The 15,742-nt window shown below is 42.4% G+C and overlaps 1 protein-coding gene across 1 annotated transcript in view; it reads left to right on the top strand.

Annotated features, from left to right (window-relative positions):
* ZDHHC9 (zinc finger DHHC-type palmitoyltransferase 9) overlaps positions 1–11,341 on the top strand; it is a 30,563-nt gene extending 19,222 nt beyond the window's left edge. The window contains exons 4-9 of the mRNA XM_007180975.3: positions 1,980–2,117; positions 3,041–3,089; positions 3,862–3,964; positions 5,376–5,479; positions 5,884–5,980; positions 9,784–11,341. Of these exons, the coding sequence (XP_007181037.1) occupies positions 1,980–2,117; positions 3,041–3,089; positions 3,862–3,964; positions 5,376–5,479; positions 5,884–5,980; positions 9,784–9,900 (608 nt within the window). The 3' untranslated portion in view covers positions 9,901–11,341. The remainder of the gene's footprint in view (positions 1–1,979; positions 2,118–3,040; positions 3,090–3,861; positions 3,965–5,375; positions 5,480–5,883; positions 5,981–9,783) is intronic.
* The last annotated feature ends 4,401 nt before the right edge of the window (positions 11,342–15,742 follow it).

Genomic DNA, 15,742 nt, shown 5'->3' with positions numbered 1-15,742 from the left:
CAAAATCACAGTGCCGACTGGGTTGATTTCTGGTGAGGCTTGCAGGTGGCCACCTTCTTGCCGTGTCCTCATATGGCCTTTTCTCTGTGCTCGAGCACTTCTGGTATCTCTTCCTTTTCTTCTTATAAGGATACCAGTTGTTTTGGATTAGGGCCCCACCCTTATGACCTCATTTAACTTTAGTTACCTCCTTAGAGGCCCTATCTGCAAATACAGTCACACTGGGGTTAGGGCTTCAACATATGAATTTTAGGGGGGACACAATTCTGTCCATAACAATACCAAAAAATAATTGCAAACAGGAATTCAAACATACTTGTACATCAGTGTTCACATCAGCACTGTTCACGATAGCCAAAAGATGGAGACAATCCAAGCGGTGGTTTGGGGGTGATGAAAATTTTTGGAAATAGGTAGTTGTGATGGTTGTACAGCATTGTGAATGTAATTAATGCCAGTGAATTTTACACTTAAAATTGGTTAAAATGGCAAATTGTATGTTTTATATATTTTACCACAATAAAAAGTTTAATAAAAAAGTATTGAACTTAAATTTCTGTGCACATGTCTATTTCCTTATGAGAAATTATTAAAAATGGATTTATTCTGCCGAAGGGGTGTGAGCATTATTAAGGCTCTTGATACATACGGGCAAGTTGCTTTCCAGAAAGGTTCTCTCAATTTGTACTTCCACAAACAGTATATTAGAGTGTACATTTTACCGTGTTCTCACTAGCACTGAATATTATTTTTTATATTCTTATTTTGACAGGCAGAAAATTGTCTCATTGTTGTATTAGTATTGCGATGAGTTAGTGAATCTGAAAACGTTTAAATATATGTTTATATGGTATTTATTAACTGTTTTGCTTTTTGACTATTTTTGAAGGAGTATTTGTATTTTGTTATTGATTTGTAAGGACTTTTCATAGACTAAGTTACAAAATTCACATACTTTCTCGGGGTTTTTTTCCTCTTTAATTTTCTTTATAGTATTTTTAACATATATGAAATATTTTTTAAAGTGTATGGAATCAAATCTATTTTTCTTTGTCATCTGTGGTTTTCTTCCATTACTTTTATGCTTAGAAAGTCCTTCTCCATACAGGAGACAAATGTTCACCTATTCTTTATGGTTACTTTAAGGTTTCACTTTGTTTTTACATTTAACTCTTTAATTCATCTGGAATTAATTTTGGTAAATAGTGTGAGGGAAAAAGATCTAACCTTATTTTCAATCAAGTAACCAATTGTCTCTGAGTTGTTGATGGAATGATACTTCCTTTCTCTACTGGTTTTGAAGCACTACCATTCTCAGACAGTAAATTTTTATATATTCTGTTTCTGGGTGATTTCCATTCCATTGAGCTATGCCACACCATTTCAGGTATGTAGGTTTATAATTTTTTTACTAACTGGAGTTTAAGAAAAACCACACTACTCATTTTTCAAAATTTTCTTGACTATTTACACCTATTTATTCTTCCTGCGCTTAGTAGACACACTTACTAAGACTTTTCTTTGGAAAAGCAAGGTCTCTGCTGTTAACTGACAGTGAGACAGATCACTTAACCCCTCAGTGTCTCAGTTTTCTCATCTGTAAAATGGAGAAAAGAATATCTTCTTTTGCCCAACTTCCAGGATGATTGTGGGGATCAAATGAGATGGCTGTGAAAACATTGTGGAAAAGTGAAAAATAAAAACCAGTGTTGTTTGTGTTTTTTAAAATTTATTTTGGAAGGAAATAGTTTTATTTGGTTTTATTTATTTATTTATTTGAATTTTATTTTATTTATTTTTTTATACAGCAGGTTCTTATTAGTCATCCATTTTATACACATCAGTGTATACAAAACCAGTGTTTTTTACAGTTGAAATAGGCAGCGATCCTAGGGGTCTTGGACTTAGGTATTAAGTGGATGGCAGGGTTGTGCTTAGTTTTGGAGGTTTTGGCACTGGACTCTCTCTTTCTCCCACAGAACGCTTCGACCATCACTGCCCCTGGGTGGGGAATTGTGTTGGAAAGAGGAACTACCGCTACTTCTACCTCTTCATCCTTTCTCTGTCCCTCCTCACGATCTATGTCTTTGCCTTCAACATCGTCTACGTGGCCCTCAGTGAGTATACAGGGCAGTGTATGTTGCTGGAGGGGTGGGTGGTGGGAGAAGGCTTGAGGACAGCTTAGGGGAGTGGTTCCGTATCCTGGTGGGACTTTACCATTGCGAAGGCACCTTAGGACCAGTTAGAAGTGAGCACTACTATCCGCTCTTGAACAGAGCTCCAAACCTCAGCTCACATCAGTTAGGATTTACCAGTGTGCTGGCCTTCTCAGTGGCCCTCTGCTGGAGACCAGCACCATAATTACTGGTCTGTACCTAGAGTACTGGGCATTTCTGAGGTGATCCCAAAGGTTGCGGATGTATTTTTGGCTGTGTCACCTCTTTTGCCTCATAAGACCTGCCCTTGTGTCAGGTGGTAGAAGGGGTTATACCAGAGAAATGTCTTTTAGTGGCTCATGGTCTACTTTGGAAGATAGAAAATATACACCTGTGTGTGTGTGTGTGTCCACGTGCACACATACACACACATAAAACAGCCCAAGGGCAGATGGGACGCGGAGTTAAAGGAGTGGTCTTAATCAAGACAGCTTCCTGGGGAGAGATGAGTCCTGAGCTGGATTTTGAACAGTGAAGAGATATGGATTGATGAAGAGAGAGGATTTTTCTTGGATATTTCTGATTTCTTTCATCTATGAATGAATATCCCCCTCCATGGCCATAGCTGGAGGCTAGGGAAAAGGGAGGGGAGCCAGATGCTTGGTTTGTGGCCGACTCTCTAGTCCAGTGTTGGGTCCTGTATTGAGAAGGTGAACCCTTTAGTCAAGAGAGTACCAGCTTGGAGGTGTGAGTCCCTTGCCTGAAAGAGGGCTTATCTCTTGCCAGCTTGTAACAAGGGGTAGGGAGGGAAGAAAGTGAGTAGGCACTAGGGTATGTGTGTATTTTTTACTAAAGTTACTAATCTTTCTCTCCCAATTTCACAGAATCCTTGAAAATTGGCTTCCTGGAGACATTGAAAGAAACTCCTGGAACATATCCTCCCCTGGCAGGATGTCCCTGTGAAGCCCTCTTAAACTACTTTTCAGCATGCTTTCTGTCTGCAGTTCTCCACCATCTCATTTTTCAGACATCAGAGAGTGCCAACGTCTAAAATTTTTTAATGTAGCCTTAGTGGTAGTGACTAGAATGGAGGATGGCCAGGGCTTAAAGGGAGTTCTTTCCTTCACCTTTGTCTCCACTGCCTCCCTCCCAAGTCCTTCTGATCCCAGGCTCAGCCTTGCCTTCTCTAGTGGGCTATACTTTGCTCTCAATAGACCTCTTGTGTCACTTACTAGAAGCCCCACCTTCCTGTTACAGCTAAGGCTTATTTTGTACAGCAGTTACATTTCTGAAAAGGAGATTCAGATGGGATTTCTAGGAATCACATTCTGGTTTCTTTCCCACCAATTTTTTCGTCTATAAAGTTTATTTTTGGATGTGTTTTCCATTGGCAGTGATGGCCAACATTGTTTAGCTTTGGACCCCTCCTAAATGTCCCCTTTGAAGAGCCAATGATGAATAAACAGACAAACACCTAAATAGACTAGATCTGTTAGAGAGCTACTTATAGTGAATAAACAGGCGTCCTTTACCTTTCATGAGGGATATAGCCAGCAAGTTTAGAATTCACCCGTTGTTATGTATGGATATATATTTGTGATACATGTTCCAAGGGGTAAAGATGGTGTGACTGGTGTCATGAGTATGGGCTGCGGCATCAAGTCCCCTGGTGTGGCTTCTTCAACATTCCTTAACAACACCTCACTGTTCTAGAAGTACTCATTTGCTTCTTCACACTCTGGTCCGTCGTGGGACTGACTGGATTCCACACTTTCCTTGTGGCTCTCAACCAGACAACCAATGAAGATGTGAGTCAACTTTTCCTCTCCTCATTACATGTGCTTCTACCAAAAGCCTATTCTCTAATCACCTGCTGGAGAACTGAGTCTCCAGGGCCTGGGAGGTTGAGGCAGGCAGAAGCCAGGTGTGGGAGATTGTTAAACCAGGTGTGTAGAAGAAAAAGCAGACTCCTTTGTTTGGAGCTGAATGCCTGTAGGGAATTAGGAAGAAGAGATTGAATGGTTGGATGAGCACAAGGTCTTTAGCTGTTCATAGGTCCTTAAAAGCTAACTGGTACCTCTGGGTTTGGAATGGAGAGGGACAGTTGCCTTGAATAAGTCCTTGCTTTTAAAAAGTTACCAATTGGGACTTCCCTGGTGGCACAGTGGTTAAGAATCCGCCTGCCAATGCAGGGGACACTGGTTCGAGCCCTGGTCTGGGAAGATCCCACATGCCGCGGAGCAACGAAGCCCGTGCGCCACAACAACTGAGCCTGCGTGCCGCACCTACTGAAGCCCGCGCGCCTAGAGCCCATGCTCCGCAACAAGAGAAGCCACTGCAATGGGAAGCCCGTGCACTGCGACAGAGTGGCCCCCGCTCGGCGCAACTAGAGACAGTCCGTGCACAGCAACGAAGACCCAACATAGCCTAAAATAAATAAATTAATGAATTAAAAACAAAAAGTTACCGATTAATCCATATTCATTGTAGAAAATCAGGAAATACAGATGAGCAAAAAATAGCAAATAAGTCCCTGTAATTTTACCTCCTAGGCATCACCATTGTTAATGGTATGATCTATAGTCTTCTAGACTTGTCTAGACTTGTTCCCATGTTTGTTTATGTGAATATATTATGTATTTTTAAATGGAAATAATAACGCTCAGGTATCTATCTGCTTTTTTACTCTATTGTGAATATTTTTCTGTGGGTATGCATGTATTTCTTTTTTTTTCTGTTGTGGTAAAAGACACATAAAATGCACCATCTTTTTTTTTTTTTTTTGGCTGTGCTGGGTCTTCGTTGCTGCGCACGGGCTTTCTCTAGTTGCGGTGAGCGGGGGCTGCTCTTCGTTGCAGTGCGTGGGCTTCTCATTGTGGTGGCTTCTCTTGTTGCGGAGCACGGGCTCTAGGCGCGTGGGCTCAGTAGCTGTGGCGCAGGGGCTTAGTTGTTCCACGGTATGTGGGATCTTCCCAGACCAGGGATCGAACCCGTGTCCCCTGCAGTGGCAGGTGGATTCTTAACCACTGGACCACCAGGGAAGTCCTTAAAATGTACCATCTTAAACCATTTTTTAAGTTTACAGTTCAGTGGCATTAGTACATTCACATTGTTGTGCAACCATCACCACCATCCATCTCCAGAACTTTTTCATCTTCCTGTGCTGCATGTATTTCTTCAACATAATGTTTAATGTAAGCCTTGGCTTTTATCTTGCAGATCAAAGGCTCATGGACAGGGAAGAATCGTGTCCAGAATCCCTATAGCCATGGCAATATCGTGAAGAACTGCTGTGAAGTGCTGTGTGGCCCTTTGCCCCCCAGGTACTCAGAGGACTACAAGATCCTGGAACTCTTGGGACAAGCAGTTTGACCTGATCCTGGCACCTGGTCTGATGCATTCTTCTGAACATGGCCTCTTCGTGTCAAAAGAGGTCTTCCCGGGGGTTGTCCCTTGGTGCCATATCTACATGGACCATAGGCCATGGGCTGGTTGTTTTGAAGGGATAACCTTTCATTCTTATTTTATCTATTTGTTCCCTTGTTAATGTGGTATTCCCTGGTTTGTGGAAGAAAAAGTGAATGGAAGGTAGGAGATGTGTGCTACGATCAGACTAGACTGCCAAAGGGCAGGTTTATATTTTCCAGCACACACAGGAAGATTCAGTGGGGTGGGTGGATGGAGAGGTGGATGCAAAGTGCTTTGTTAACTCTCCTGTCTCCTTCAGTGTGCTGGATCGAAGGGGTATTTTGCCACTGGAGGAAAGTGGAAGTCGACCTCCCAGTACTCAAGAGGCCAGTACCAGCCTCTTGCCTCAGAGCCCAGTAAGTGTTCCTGACTTTTTAAGGCTTTTAGACTTTAAGACTGAGTCGGGGATAGAGGGTGTAGACTAAATTTACACCTTAGAGATATAATTAGGCAATTTTGTGTCCAATCACTCCATCTTCCCTGTCTCTGCTTCTGCCCTGACATTGCCTTAAGATCTTTGTGCCCTTGACATAGATTAAGATCTAGTCATTTCTTCAACATTCTGTGCCAGCCAATGTGCTGGTGCTAGGGATACACCAGTGAACAAGTCACACGATGCGTCTGCTCTTATGGAGCTCATTGTCTAGTGGGGACGAGAGAAAACAGGTTATTAGTCCGTGTAGTGAAAAGTGCCTTGATGAGGGAAGCATAAAATGCTATAGGAGCAATGACAGGGGTCAGGGGGGTGGGTTGGAGTTAGTGGTGTGGTTACCTTGGTAGAAGGGGGCTTCCTCACTGGAATATGCAGATGTGGAAACTCTCCCAGCTATACTGATCACATATGCTTTAACAAAGTATGTTCCTAAAAAGTTATTAGTTGAACTTTCTTTTTTTTGTAAGAGCTCTGTTGAGATATGATTCAGATACCATAAAATACCTGTTTAAAATGTAGGACTCACTGGTTTGTAATATGTTCACAGAATTGTGCTATCATCACAACAATCCATTTTGAAACATTTTCATTGCCCCCCAAAAAAACCCCTGTACCCATTAGCAGTCACTCTCCCTTTCCCCCCAGTTCCCTCAGCCCCATCCCCAGGGAACTATTAATCTACTTTCTTTTGCTGTAGGCTTCTTCTGTACATTTCATATAAGTAGAATCATATTATATGTGGTCTTTTGTGACTGGCTTCTTTCATTTAGCCTTGTATTTTCAAGGTTCATCTATGTTGTAGCATGTAGCAGTACTTCTTTCCTTTATATGGCTGAATAATATTCTGTTATATAGATAGACTACATTTTATTTATCCATTCATCAATTGATAGACATTTAGGTTGTTTCCACCTTTTGGTTATTATGAATAATGCTGTAATGAACATGTGTATGCAAGTTTTTACATAGACATATGTTTTCATTTCTCTTGGCTATGTACATGGAATTGAAATTGCTGGGTCATATAGTAACTTTATGTTTAACCTTTTGAGGAACTGCTGTACTGTTTTCCAAAGTGGCTGTACCATTTTTCATCCCCGCCAGTCACATATGAGGGTTCCAATTTCTCCATATCCTGGGCAACACTTGTTATTATCATCCACCAGTTTGATTCTAGCCATCCATCCTAGTGTGTGTGAAGTCGTATTTCACTGTAATCTTGATTTGCATCTCCCTGATGAATAATGATGTCGAGCATCTTTTCATGATTTTATTGGCCATTTCTGTATCTTCTTTGGAGAAGTGTCTATTCAGATCCTTTGTCAATTTTTAAATTGGGTTGTTTGGGTTTTTTTATTGTTGAGTTGTAAGAGTTCTTAATTCTGTATGTAAGTCCCTTATCAGAGAAATGATTCTTCTAAGAGTTTTAGGGTTTTAGCTCTTACATTTAGGTCTTTGATCCATTTTGAGTTAAGTTTTATATATTGTGTGAGGTAGAGGGTTCAAATTCTTTCTTTTTTTTAATTAATTTTTTTAAAATTTATTTTTGGCTGCATTGGGCCTTCGTTGCTGTGCATGGGCTTTCTCGAGTTGTGGCGAGCAGGGGCTACTCTCCGTTGCGATGCGTGGGCTTCTCACTGTGGTGGCTTCTCTTGTTGCAGAGCACGGGCTCTAGGCGCACGGGCTTCAGTAGTTGTGGCACACGAGCTCAGTAGTTGTGGCTCACGGGCTCTGGGCGCGCAGGCTCAGTAGTTGTGGTGCACGGGCTTCATTGCTCCGCAGCATGTGGGATCTTCCCGGACCAAGGCTCGAACCCGTGTCCCCTGCATTGGCAGGCGGATTCTTAACCACTGCGCCACCAGGGAAGTCCCAAATTCTTTCTTTTGCATGTGGATAGCCAGTTGTCTCAGCACAGTTGGTTGAAGATTATTCTTACTCCGTTGAATTGTCTTGGCACCGTTGTCAAAAATCAATTGAGCATAAACATGAGAGTTTGTTTCTGGACTCTCAGTCCTGTTCCACTGATCAGTAAATTTATTCTTTTTTTTTTCTTTTTTCTTTTTTTAAAAATGTATTTATTTATTTATTTTTGGCTGAGTTGGGTCTTTGTTGCTGCTCGCGGGCTTTCTCTAGTTGCCGTGAGCGGGGGCTAGTCTTCCTTGCGGTGCAAGGACTTCTCATTGTGGTGGCCTCTCTTGCTGCGGAGCATGGACTCTAGGCGTGCAGGCTTCAGTAGTTGTGGCGCACGGGCTTAGTTGCTCCGCGGCATGTGGGATCTTCCCGGACCAGGGCACAAACTCGTGACCCCTGCATTGGCAGGCGGATTCTTAACCACTGTGCCACCAGGGAAGCCCCAGTAAGTTTATTCTTAATTCCAGTATCACACTGTCTGGGTTGCTGTAGCATTGTAGTAAGTTTTGAAATTAGGAAGTGTGAGTCCTCCAAATTTATTCTTTATTCAGTTGTTTTGGCTGTGGTCCCTTGTATTTCCATATGAATCCTAGAATCAGCTTGTCAATTTCTGCAACGATGCCAGGTGGAATTTTGATGGGGATTGCATTGAATCTATAGATCAATTTGGGGAGTATTATCATCCTAACAAGATTAAGTCTCCTGAGCCATTAACACATGGACTGTCTTTTCATTTATTTAGGTCTTTTTAAATTTCTTTCAACAATGTTTTGTAGTTTTCAGAGTATAAGTTTTACACTTCTTTTGTTACACTTATTCATAAACATTTTTTTCTTTTTGATGTTATTATGAATGAAGTTATTTCGGATTGTTCATTGGGAGTATATAGAAATACAATTGGGTTTTTTGTATATTGATTCTGTATCCTGAAACCTTGCTAAACTTTTTTTATTAGTTCTAATAAATTTTTAGTAGACTTGAACTTTCTTTTAAAATCAAATTCTCCTGGAATTCCCTGGCGGTCCAGTGGTGAGGACTTAGCACTTTCACTGCCATGGGCCGGGGTTCAATCCCTGGTTGGGGAACTAAGATCTCACAAGCCACGCAGCGCGGCCAAAAAAAAGAAATCGAATCCTACTCTTAGGTGAATGCTATTTGTAAGTTAGATAATTGTTCTCTACTTTGCCTTTCTTAAATTTTTAATTTTCTTTTTTGAAGTACAGCAAACTCATGTTTATATATCATTATCATCATTTTGAATATTGTTTTTCTGATGAGTCTGATCTTAAATCATTACAATATAGGCTAGTGATTCTCAGTTGAATGTGGGGAAGGGTGGTATTTTAGAATCACTCAGGAGGCATTTTCAAACCAGATATACCATCTGAAGATTTTACCACCCCACCCTCTTTGGTTTAGAATCACTGTTCTAGGGAGGTATGTGTTAGGGCCGAAAGAAGATTGAGAACCACCGTGTCAGGCCTTGTTAGACAACTATTTTATAACATTCTGTTGTGAAGGAGGGAAGGTGGTCTGTGTAATTATTTGTGGTCCCTTTTATTATATTATCATGCATAATAATAGAAACGTCTGTCCACAACAGACAGTTAAGAATAGAACTCAAATAAACTTCAATTGCCTTCTGCTGAGAAGACAACAGTCTAGTCTTGGTTCTGAGTTTGGTGTTGGTGGCGGCGTATCTGTAGCATCAGTGTGGTTGATGGGTTCAGAGGAAGAGTTCAGTGTCTATGGATTACCTCCATTTGGATTTTGAGGGAGAGCTTTGTATTGAATTTGATATCTTTTCCTTCTCAGGCTCCAACAGACCATCTAAGCTCCGATGAGATGCCGGAGGACACCAGCACTCCTGAAGAGATGCCACCCCCAGAGCCCCCAGAGCCCTCACAGGAGGCCACTGAAGCTGAGAAGTAGCGTATCTATGGAAGAGACTTTTGTTGTGTATGATTAGGGCTGTGAGAGATTTAATGGGAGAAGATAACCTGAGACAGAGAGCAAGTAAGCTGTTCCTATTACTGTTTTTCTTTGGTCTTTATTCACCCAGTTGTAAACTGGCATTTTCTTGCTGCAAGCTTTTTTTAATTTCTGGACTCCAAGCAGTTGCAGAAGATGTCAGTCACCTCTGGTAACTGGACAAATGGGTCCCTTGGGCCCTGGCACTGGTTTTCCATGGCCTCAGCCACAGAGGCTCCTTGGACTCCCCTCTCTTCCCAGATCCCAGCTCTCCTGCTTGGGGTCACTGGCCCAATTCTGGGGTAAAGATTCTTGAGACTGGCTCAAATCCTCTCAAGCTGCTGCACGTCATGAGTCCAGGGGCAGTCACAGAGAACTCTGGCCAGGGAATTCTAACTGGATTCTTGAGGCCTTCAGAATGGAGGGGGATGGAGAGTGGGGTTGAAAGATTCTCCCGGCTACAAAGTGCCAACATTGCCAGCAAATCCTTTCAGGAATGGAGCAGGCAGTTTCCACTTGTTGTATTTATTCGTGCAGCTTCTCCTTTGTCCCCTGTCCACTCTCTAACACCCAAGCCCCACTCTTTTCCAGTGAGATATATGTAAGTAATTGCAGTATAGATAACAATTCACATTTCTCGTAGACTACCCAGAAACTTTTTAATACCTGTGCTGTTCTCAATAAGAACTTATGAGATGCCAACGGCACGGCCCCTCGCACTCTGTCTCATCTCTCCTCCTCTCTCATTAGCCCCTTTTAATTTGTTTTCCTTTTGACTCTTGTTCCCGTTGGGAGCAGGAACGGCAGTAATAAAAGTCTGCACTTTGGTGGTTCCTTTTCCTCAGAGGAAGCCCGAGTGCTCACTTAAACACTACCCCCTCAGACTCCCTGTGTGAGGCCTGCAGAGGCCCTGTATGCACAAATGGGGAAACTAAGGCACAGAGAGGCTCTCCTCTCCTCTCCTCTCCCCCTATGTCCCCTCAAAAAAGAAAAAAAAAAAAAGAAAAAAAAGGATAACCAGTACTTCCATTAGGCCTCGGCTGAGTGAGGAGGGAAAGCCCCGCACTGCTGCCCTCCTGGGGGACCCACTCCAAGGCCTTGGCCCACCTCGGGCTTGGTAACCACACCCGGGGCTTCCTCCAGGCCCCGCTCTTCCAGCACTTCCACCGGCAGAGTCCCAGAGCCGCTTCACCCTGGGGGTGGGCTGTGGCCCCCAGTCAGCTCTACTCAGGACCTGCTCTATTTCAGGGAAGAAGATTTATGTATTATATGTGGCTATATTTCCTAGAGCACCTGTGTTTTTCTAAGCCAGGGTCCTGTCTGGATGACTTCCGGGGAGGGGGGGAGCGTAAACCAGAACTTTTAATCTATTTGAAGGCGATTAAACTGTGTCTAATGCAAACTGCCTGCCTCCTCCTTCCCCCTTCCATTTCAAGAACCACCGTGGGGGTGTGAATATCTTTGGGGGGCGGGGTGGGGGTGGGGGTTGAAGGGGGTGCCTGTTACTACGCATACTTCCATTTTCCAGGGGGCCCTTGGGTTGGAGAGGTAGCTCCCAAACTCTCCATTGACCTATACTACATTCTGGGTTGAAGTTTACCTTATTCTGGACTATGAAAAGAGGCCTTTCAAGGCCATGAACAGTGTTAGAAAGATTGGGAGGGTCAGGGGTTATATTAAATTAAGAGAACAAGTTCTTTAATAGGGTATTGTTTTTATGCAGATGGATGCTGTTAATTGCAAATGAGTCTTGGTTATTAAAGCAGGCTCCTCAGGGCCTCCCCTTGGAAATATTTTGTTAGTGATCTTTTACAAGTGATGGTGTATATTTCTTTTTAAATTGTCTGTAATCAAGATTCCTTACCAATTCTTGTCTCGCTCTTCCCAGTTAATCAGAAGTAATGAAATTTGGCCGCTCCTAGCTTTTTCTCTACGTCTTCCTATTTTCTTGTAGCAGGATTTGAGTTTAGCAATCCTTAGAGAGACAGAGAGACAGACTGGGACTCTGACTGACTCAGATTCCTGTCCTATCTGCCTCTACTTTGTCATTCTTTTTCTGGCTCTCTCAGTTTTGTCCTTGTAGTTAGATTTTAGTTAGTTCAAAATAAGGCCAAGCCTGGAGAGTTGGGAAGATATTAGGTTTTTCCAGTTAACCTGCCACTCAGATGAACCCATTTTTAGTCAGTTCTCAACCCATCCTGTCTTAGCCCATCTCCTCTCTCCTCCCTCAACTTAACCTCAGCCACTCTTCTGTTGACCCTTGGGTCAGTTAGAGAAGCTTTCTTTTTCTGAGGTGAAGGGTCAGAATGGAAACCCCTTATCATTAGTGTGAAATGATTTTTTTTTTAAAGCTTCTGCTTTTCCCTACTCCCTGCCCTTGTTCTTTTCCTATATAAATCTTCTGAATTTAAGACCTGGGCCTGCAGATCTGTCCCGTTCATACCATGCACCAGCTGGGACTGTTCCTAGTCTGAGTTCTGATCAGAGGGGAGATTGAAGAATTGGTCCCTCCCAGGGGAATAGGCTTTAAATTGTTTGCTCTTTTCAATGGCTGACATTCTTTCCACCTCTCCCCTTCCTCCCCATTCCTTAAGTTTCCTATGCACCCCACTTCCCCAAACCAGGATGGTTGGCACAGATCCAAAACCTCTGGGGGTTGGTGGAATTTGGCTCTTTGAGGCCTCTTTTTTTTCTTTCATGTCCCTTTGGCCCTGGGGCCCTGCTTGCCACAGTGGAGAACACCATCTCCCTCTTTGCTTTTTTCACCAGTGGCAGCAGTGGGTTCTAACTCTATAGCAGCTAAACTCCATTCTTCCTGCCCTGACCTTCCTGCGTTTACCCTTAAGGCCCCTTTTCCTGCTGACCAAATCTCTTTACCTTGTTGGGGGAAAAAGAAGTATTTTGTTTTTAAATCTATTTTCTAACTTAAATGCAATTTAATATGTAAATCTCTGCACTTTTGTGTGAGCCTACAAATGTGTATGTGTGCTGGGTTTTTCACTCTCTGGTGTTTCGTAATAAAGAAATCCTTCTTTTCGGGGGGGCGGGGGGAAGCCAATTAATGAAGGAGACTTGAATGGTTTTAGAAATACAGGGATGTCTGTTTCTTTGTGCTTCTGCCTCATTTCTTTACTTGTGCCTAGCGTGCGTGACCGGACCCCTCCCCCACCTTTTGACCCCCTTCTTTTGAGAGGGCCCTCAGCCTAGTGGGGCAGAGAGAGGGACCTGAACTGTGTGTCTGGTACCCCTCTGGGACTACTTGGATTGGCTCAAGTGGTAACCTAGCAACCTAGCCCCCCTCCCTCTCCCCATAGCCTGGCCCTGTTAGTCCTTTTCTTCTAGCTCAGTTCATTTTGTACCCCTTGAGGCTTGGGGCCAGGCTAGGGAAAATCACCAAGGGATCACAGTAATTTTTTTTTTTAATGATAACTTGCTCTTGTGCCTTGGTGATACTAAAGAAGACCAATACTTCCAATAATTCAAAAAGCATTTGTGTCAGTTTTGAGAATACATTCTAGGAGTTGCTTGCTGTTCTTCAGCAATGGGTTTTAGAAACAGTATCAAAGGCTAAAACTGCAAATATCATTAGTTTTAAAGGATGCAAGCCCAACTCACAGAAGAGGGAGTCATTGTGGATTTCATGTTTTGGATAAATATGAAAGGGGAATGGGAACTAACATATTTTTACAGTTTTAATATCATACACTGAATTTCCAGTAATACAACAATTGTGTAAATTGAGTGAAGATGGTACTTTATTTTATTCAGAAGTTTACCAAGAGTTGTGACTTTTGAAAATCATGTCGCCAGTAGCAATGCCATTCATGGATTTTTAAGTTGACAATACTTAGTCTTCCTTTGTAGCAGCTGCATTTGCAGTGAATCTAAATATATAAGTGGAAGCATCTGACTGTTAGATCTTTTAGTATAGTCTTGTGCAGGCATTTGCGTACTGAAATATCTATTATCTGATTATAAATGACTTTCCTTTTATTTCTCCTTTATACTATAGTTAGTGTATTATATTGCTATTCTGGAAATTATGTGTATAAGCAGTTTATATTAACTATGAAATTCATTTCAGGGTGGCAAAGGGTACATTGCAAAATATTGTATATACCAATGGAGGGTTGGGGCTGATAGGGTTGAGAGCTGTTGGACTAGATTATCTCAAAGGTCCCTTTCTACCTCTAAATATTTGGAAAATTTAGAAAATCAACAAAAACACCCCCCCCATCCCCTTATACCTTTAATGTGCTTTTTAAATTTTAAAAGTAACACATGTTCATCAAATTTAAAAGTAGCACATGTTGAAAATTTTGAAAGTACAGGAAAGTAAGAAGATTGAAAAATCACTCATAAACACATCACCAAATATAATAATCACTGTTAATGTTTTGGTGTATTTCTTTCTGGTCTTTTTTCTGTGCATATATATTTTTGAACATAACTGGAATTCAAGTATAAATATAGTTTTGTAATCTTGCTTTTTTTACTTAGCATTTTGCATATCATTAGAAGTTATTTGAAAATACTTCTTAATGACTCCATAATATGTGCATAACCTTTTCCCTATTGTCAGACATTTAGGTGTCTCCAATTTTTCATTATTATGAATATTGCTGTGATGAACTTCCGTATATATGGGCATATCTTATTTCCTTAGGATAGATTCCTAGAGGTGGAATTACTGAGTCAAAGGGAGCGCTCTTTTAAAGGCTCTTGATAAATATGGCCAAATTGCTTTACAGAAAGGCTGTCCCAGTTTGTCCTACCAGCTTTGTATCAGAGAGCCTCCTTCAACACACCTCATTTAAACATTTGGTAATTTAGTAGCTAGCGGTAAACTGGTATCTTTTTTTTTTTTTTTTTTTTTTTCTTTTTTTTAAGGATTTTCTTATTTATTTATTTATTTATTTATTTATTTATTTATTTTTGGCTGTGTTGGGTCTTCGGTTCGTGCGAGGGCTTTCTCCAGTTGCGGCAAGCGGGGGCCACTCTTCATCGCGGTGCGGGGACCGCTCTTCATCGCGGTGCGCGGGCCTTTCTCTATCGCGGCCCCTCCCGTCGCGGGGCACAGGCTCCAGACGCGCAGGCTCAGCAATTGTGGCTCACGGGCCCAGCTGCTCCGCGGCATGTGGGATCCCCCCAGACCAGGGCTCGAACCCGTGTCCCCTGCATTAGCAGGCAGATTCTCAACCACTGCGCCACCAGGGAAGCCCTAAACTGGTATCTTGATGCCTTCATTTCTTAATTTCTATTTCTTCCGTTAATAATGAGGTTAAACATTTTCCACACCTCCCCTCTGCTTTATGTTTCTTGCTATTTGTATTCTGCGAATTGGCCGTCCAAGTCCTTTATCTTTCTTCTGGTATTAGGGGTTTTTCTACTCAATTAATAAATGAAAGCTTGGCGCTCACCCTCCACCATGGGCCAGGAAGTGAAGGGGCCTTGATTTAGAAGTGGTTTTACAACTCTGGAGCACGGCATTGAATTACTTCCCTAACGTTCCATGTCCCTTCGCTTTCTTCAAGCCCCCCTCACACTGCCTTTTCTGCCAGCCACTGCCCATCTTCAGCTATCTGACTGTTCCAACTTGGCCAAGTGGGTGATAGTTTTGTGCCCCAAATTAGAGACGTGGTTGTCATGAAACCTGGCCTCTGTCCATGACACCCCTGAAAGGAAAACACTGATCACGTGGTCCACGTCGCTTGTGCTCACTCTGGCTCTCTCTCTCTCATCAGAAAATTAAGTACTGTGACGTATCTAAGGTCACATGGACAGTTACTGGTAAAGCAGAGAC

This window comes from Balaenoptera acutorostrata, chromosome X (assembly GCF_949987535.1).
Source record: "Balaenoptera acutorostrata chromosome X, mBalAcu1.1, whole genome shotgun sequence".
Lineage (NCBI taxonomy): Eukaryota > Metazoa > Chordata > Mammalia > Artiodactyla > Balaenopteridae > Balaenoptera > Balaenoptera acutorostrata.
Note: the sequence above shows the minus strand (reverse complement) of the source record. Positions and strands in the feature narration are given on the sequence as shown.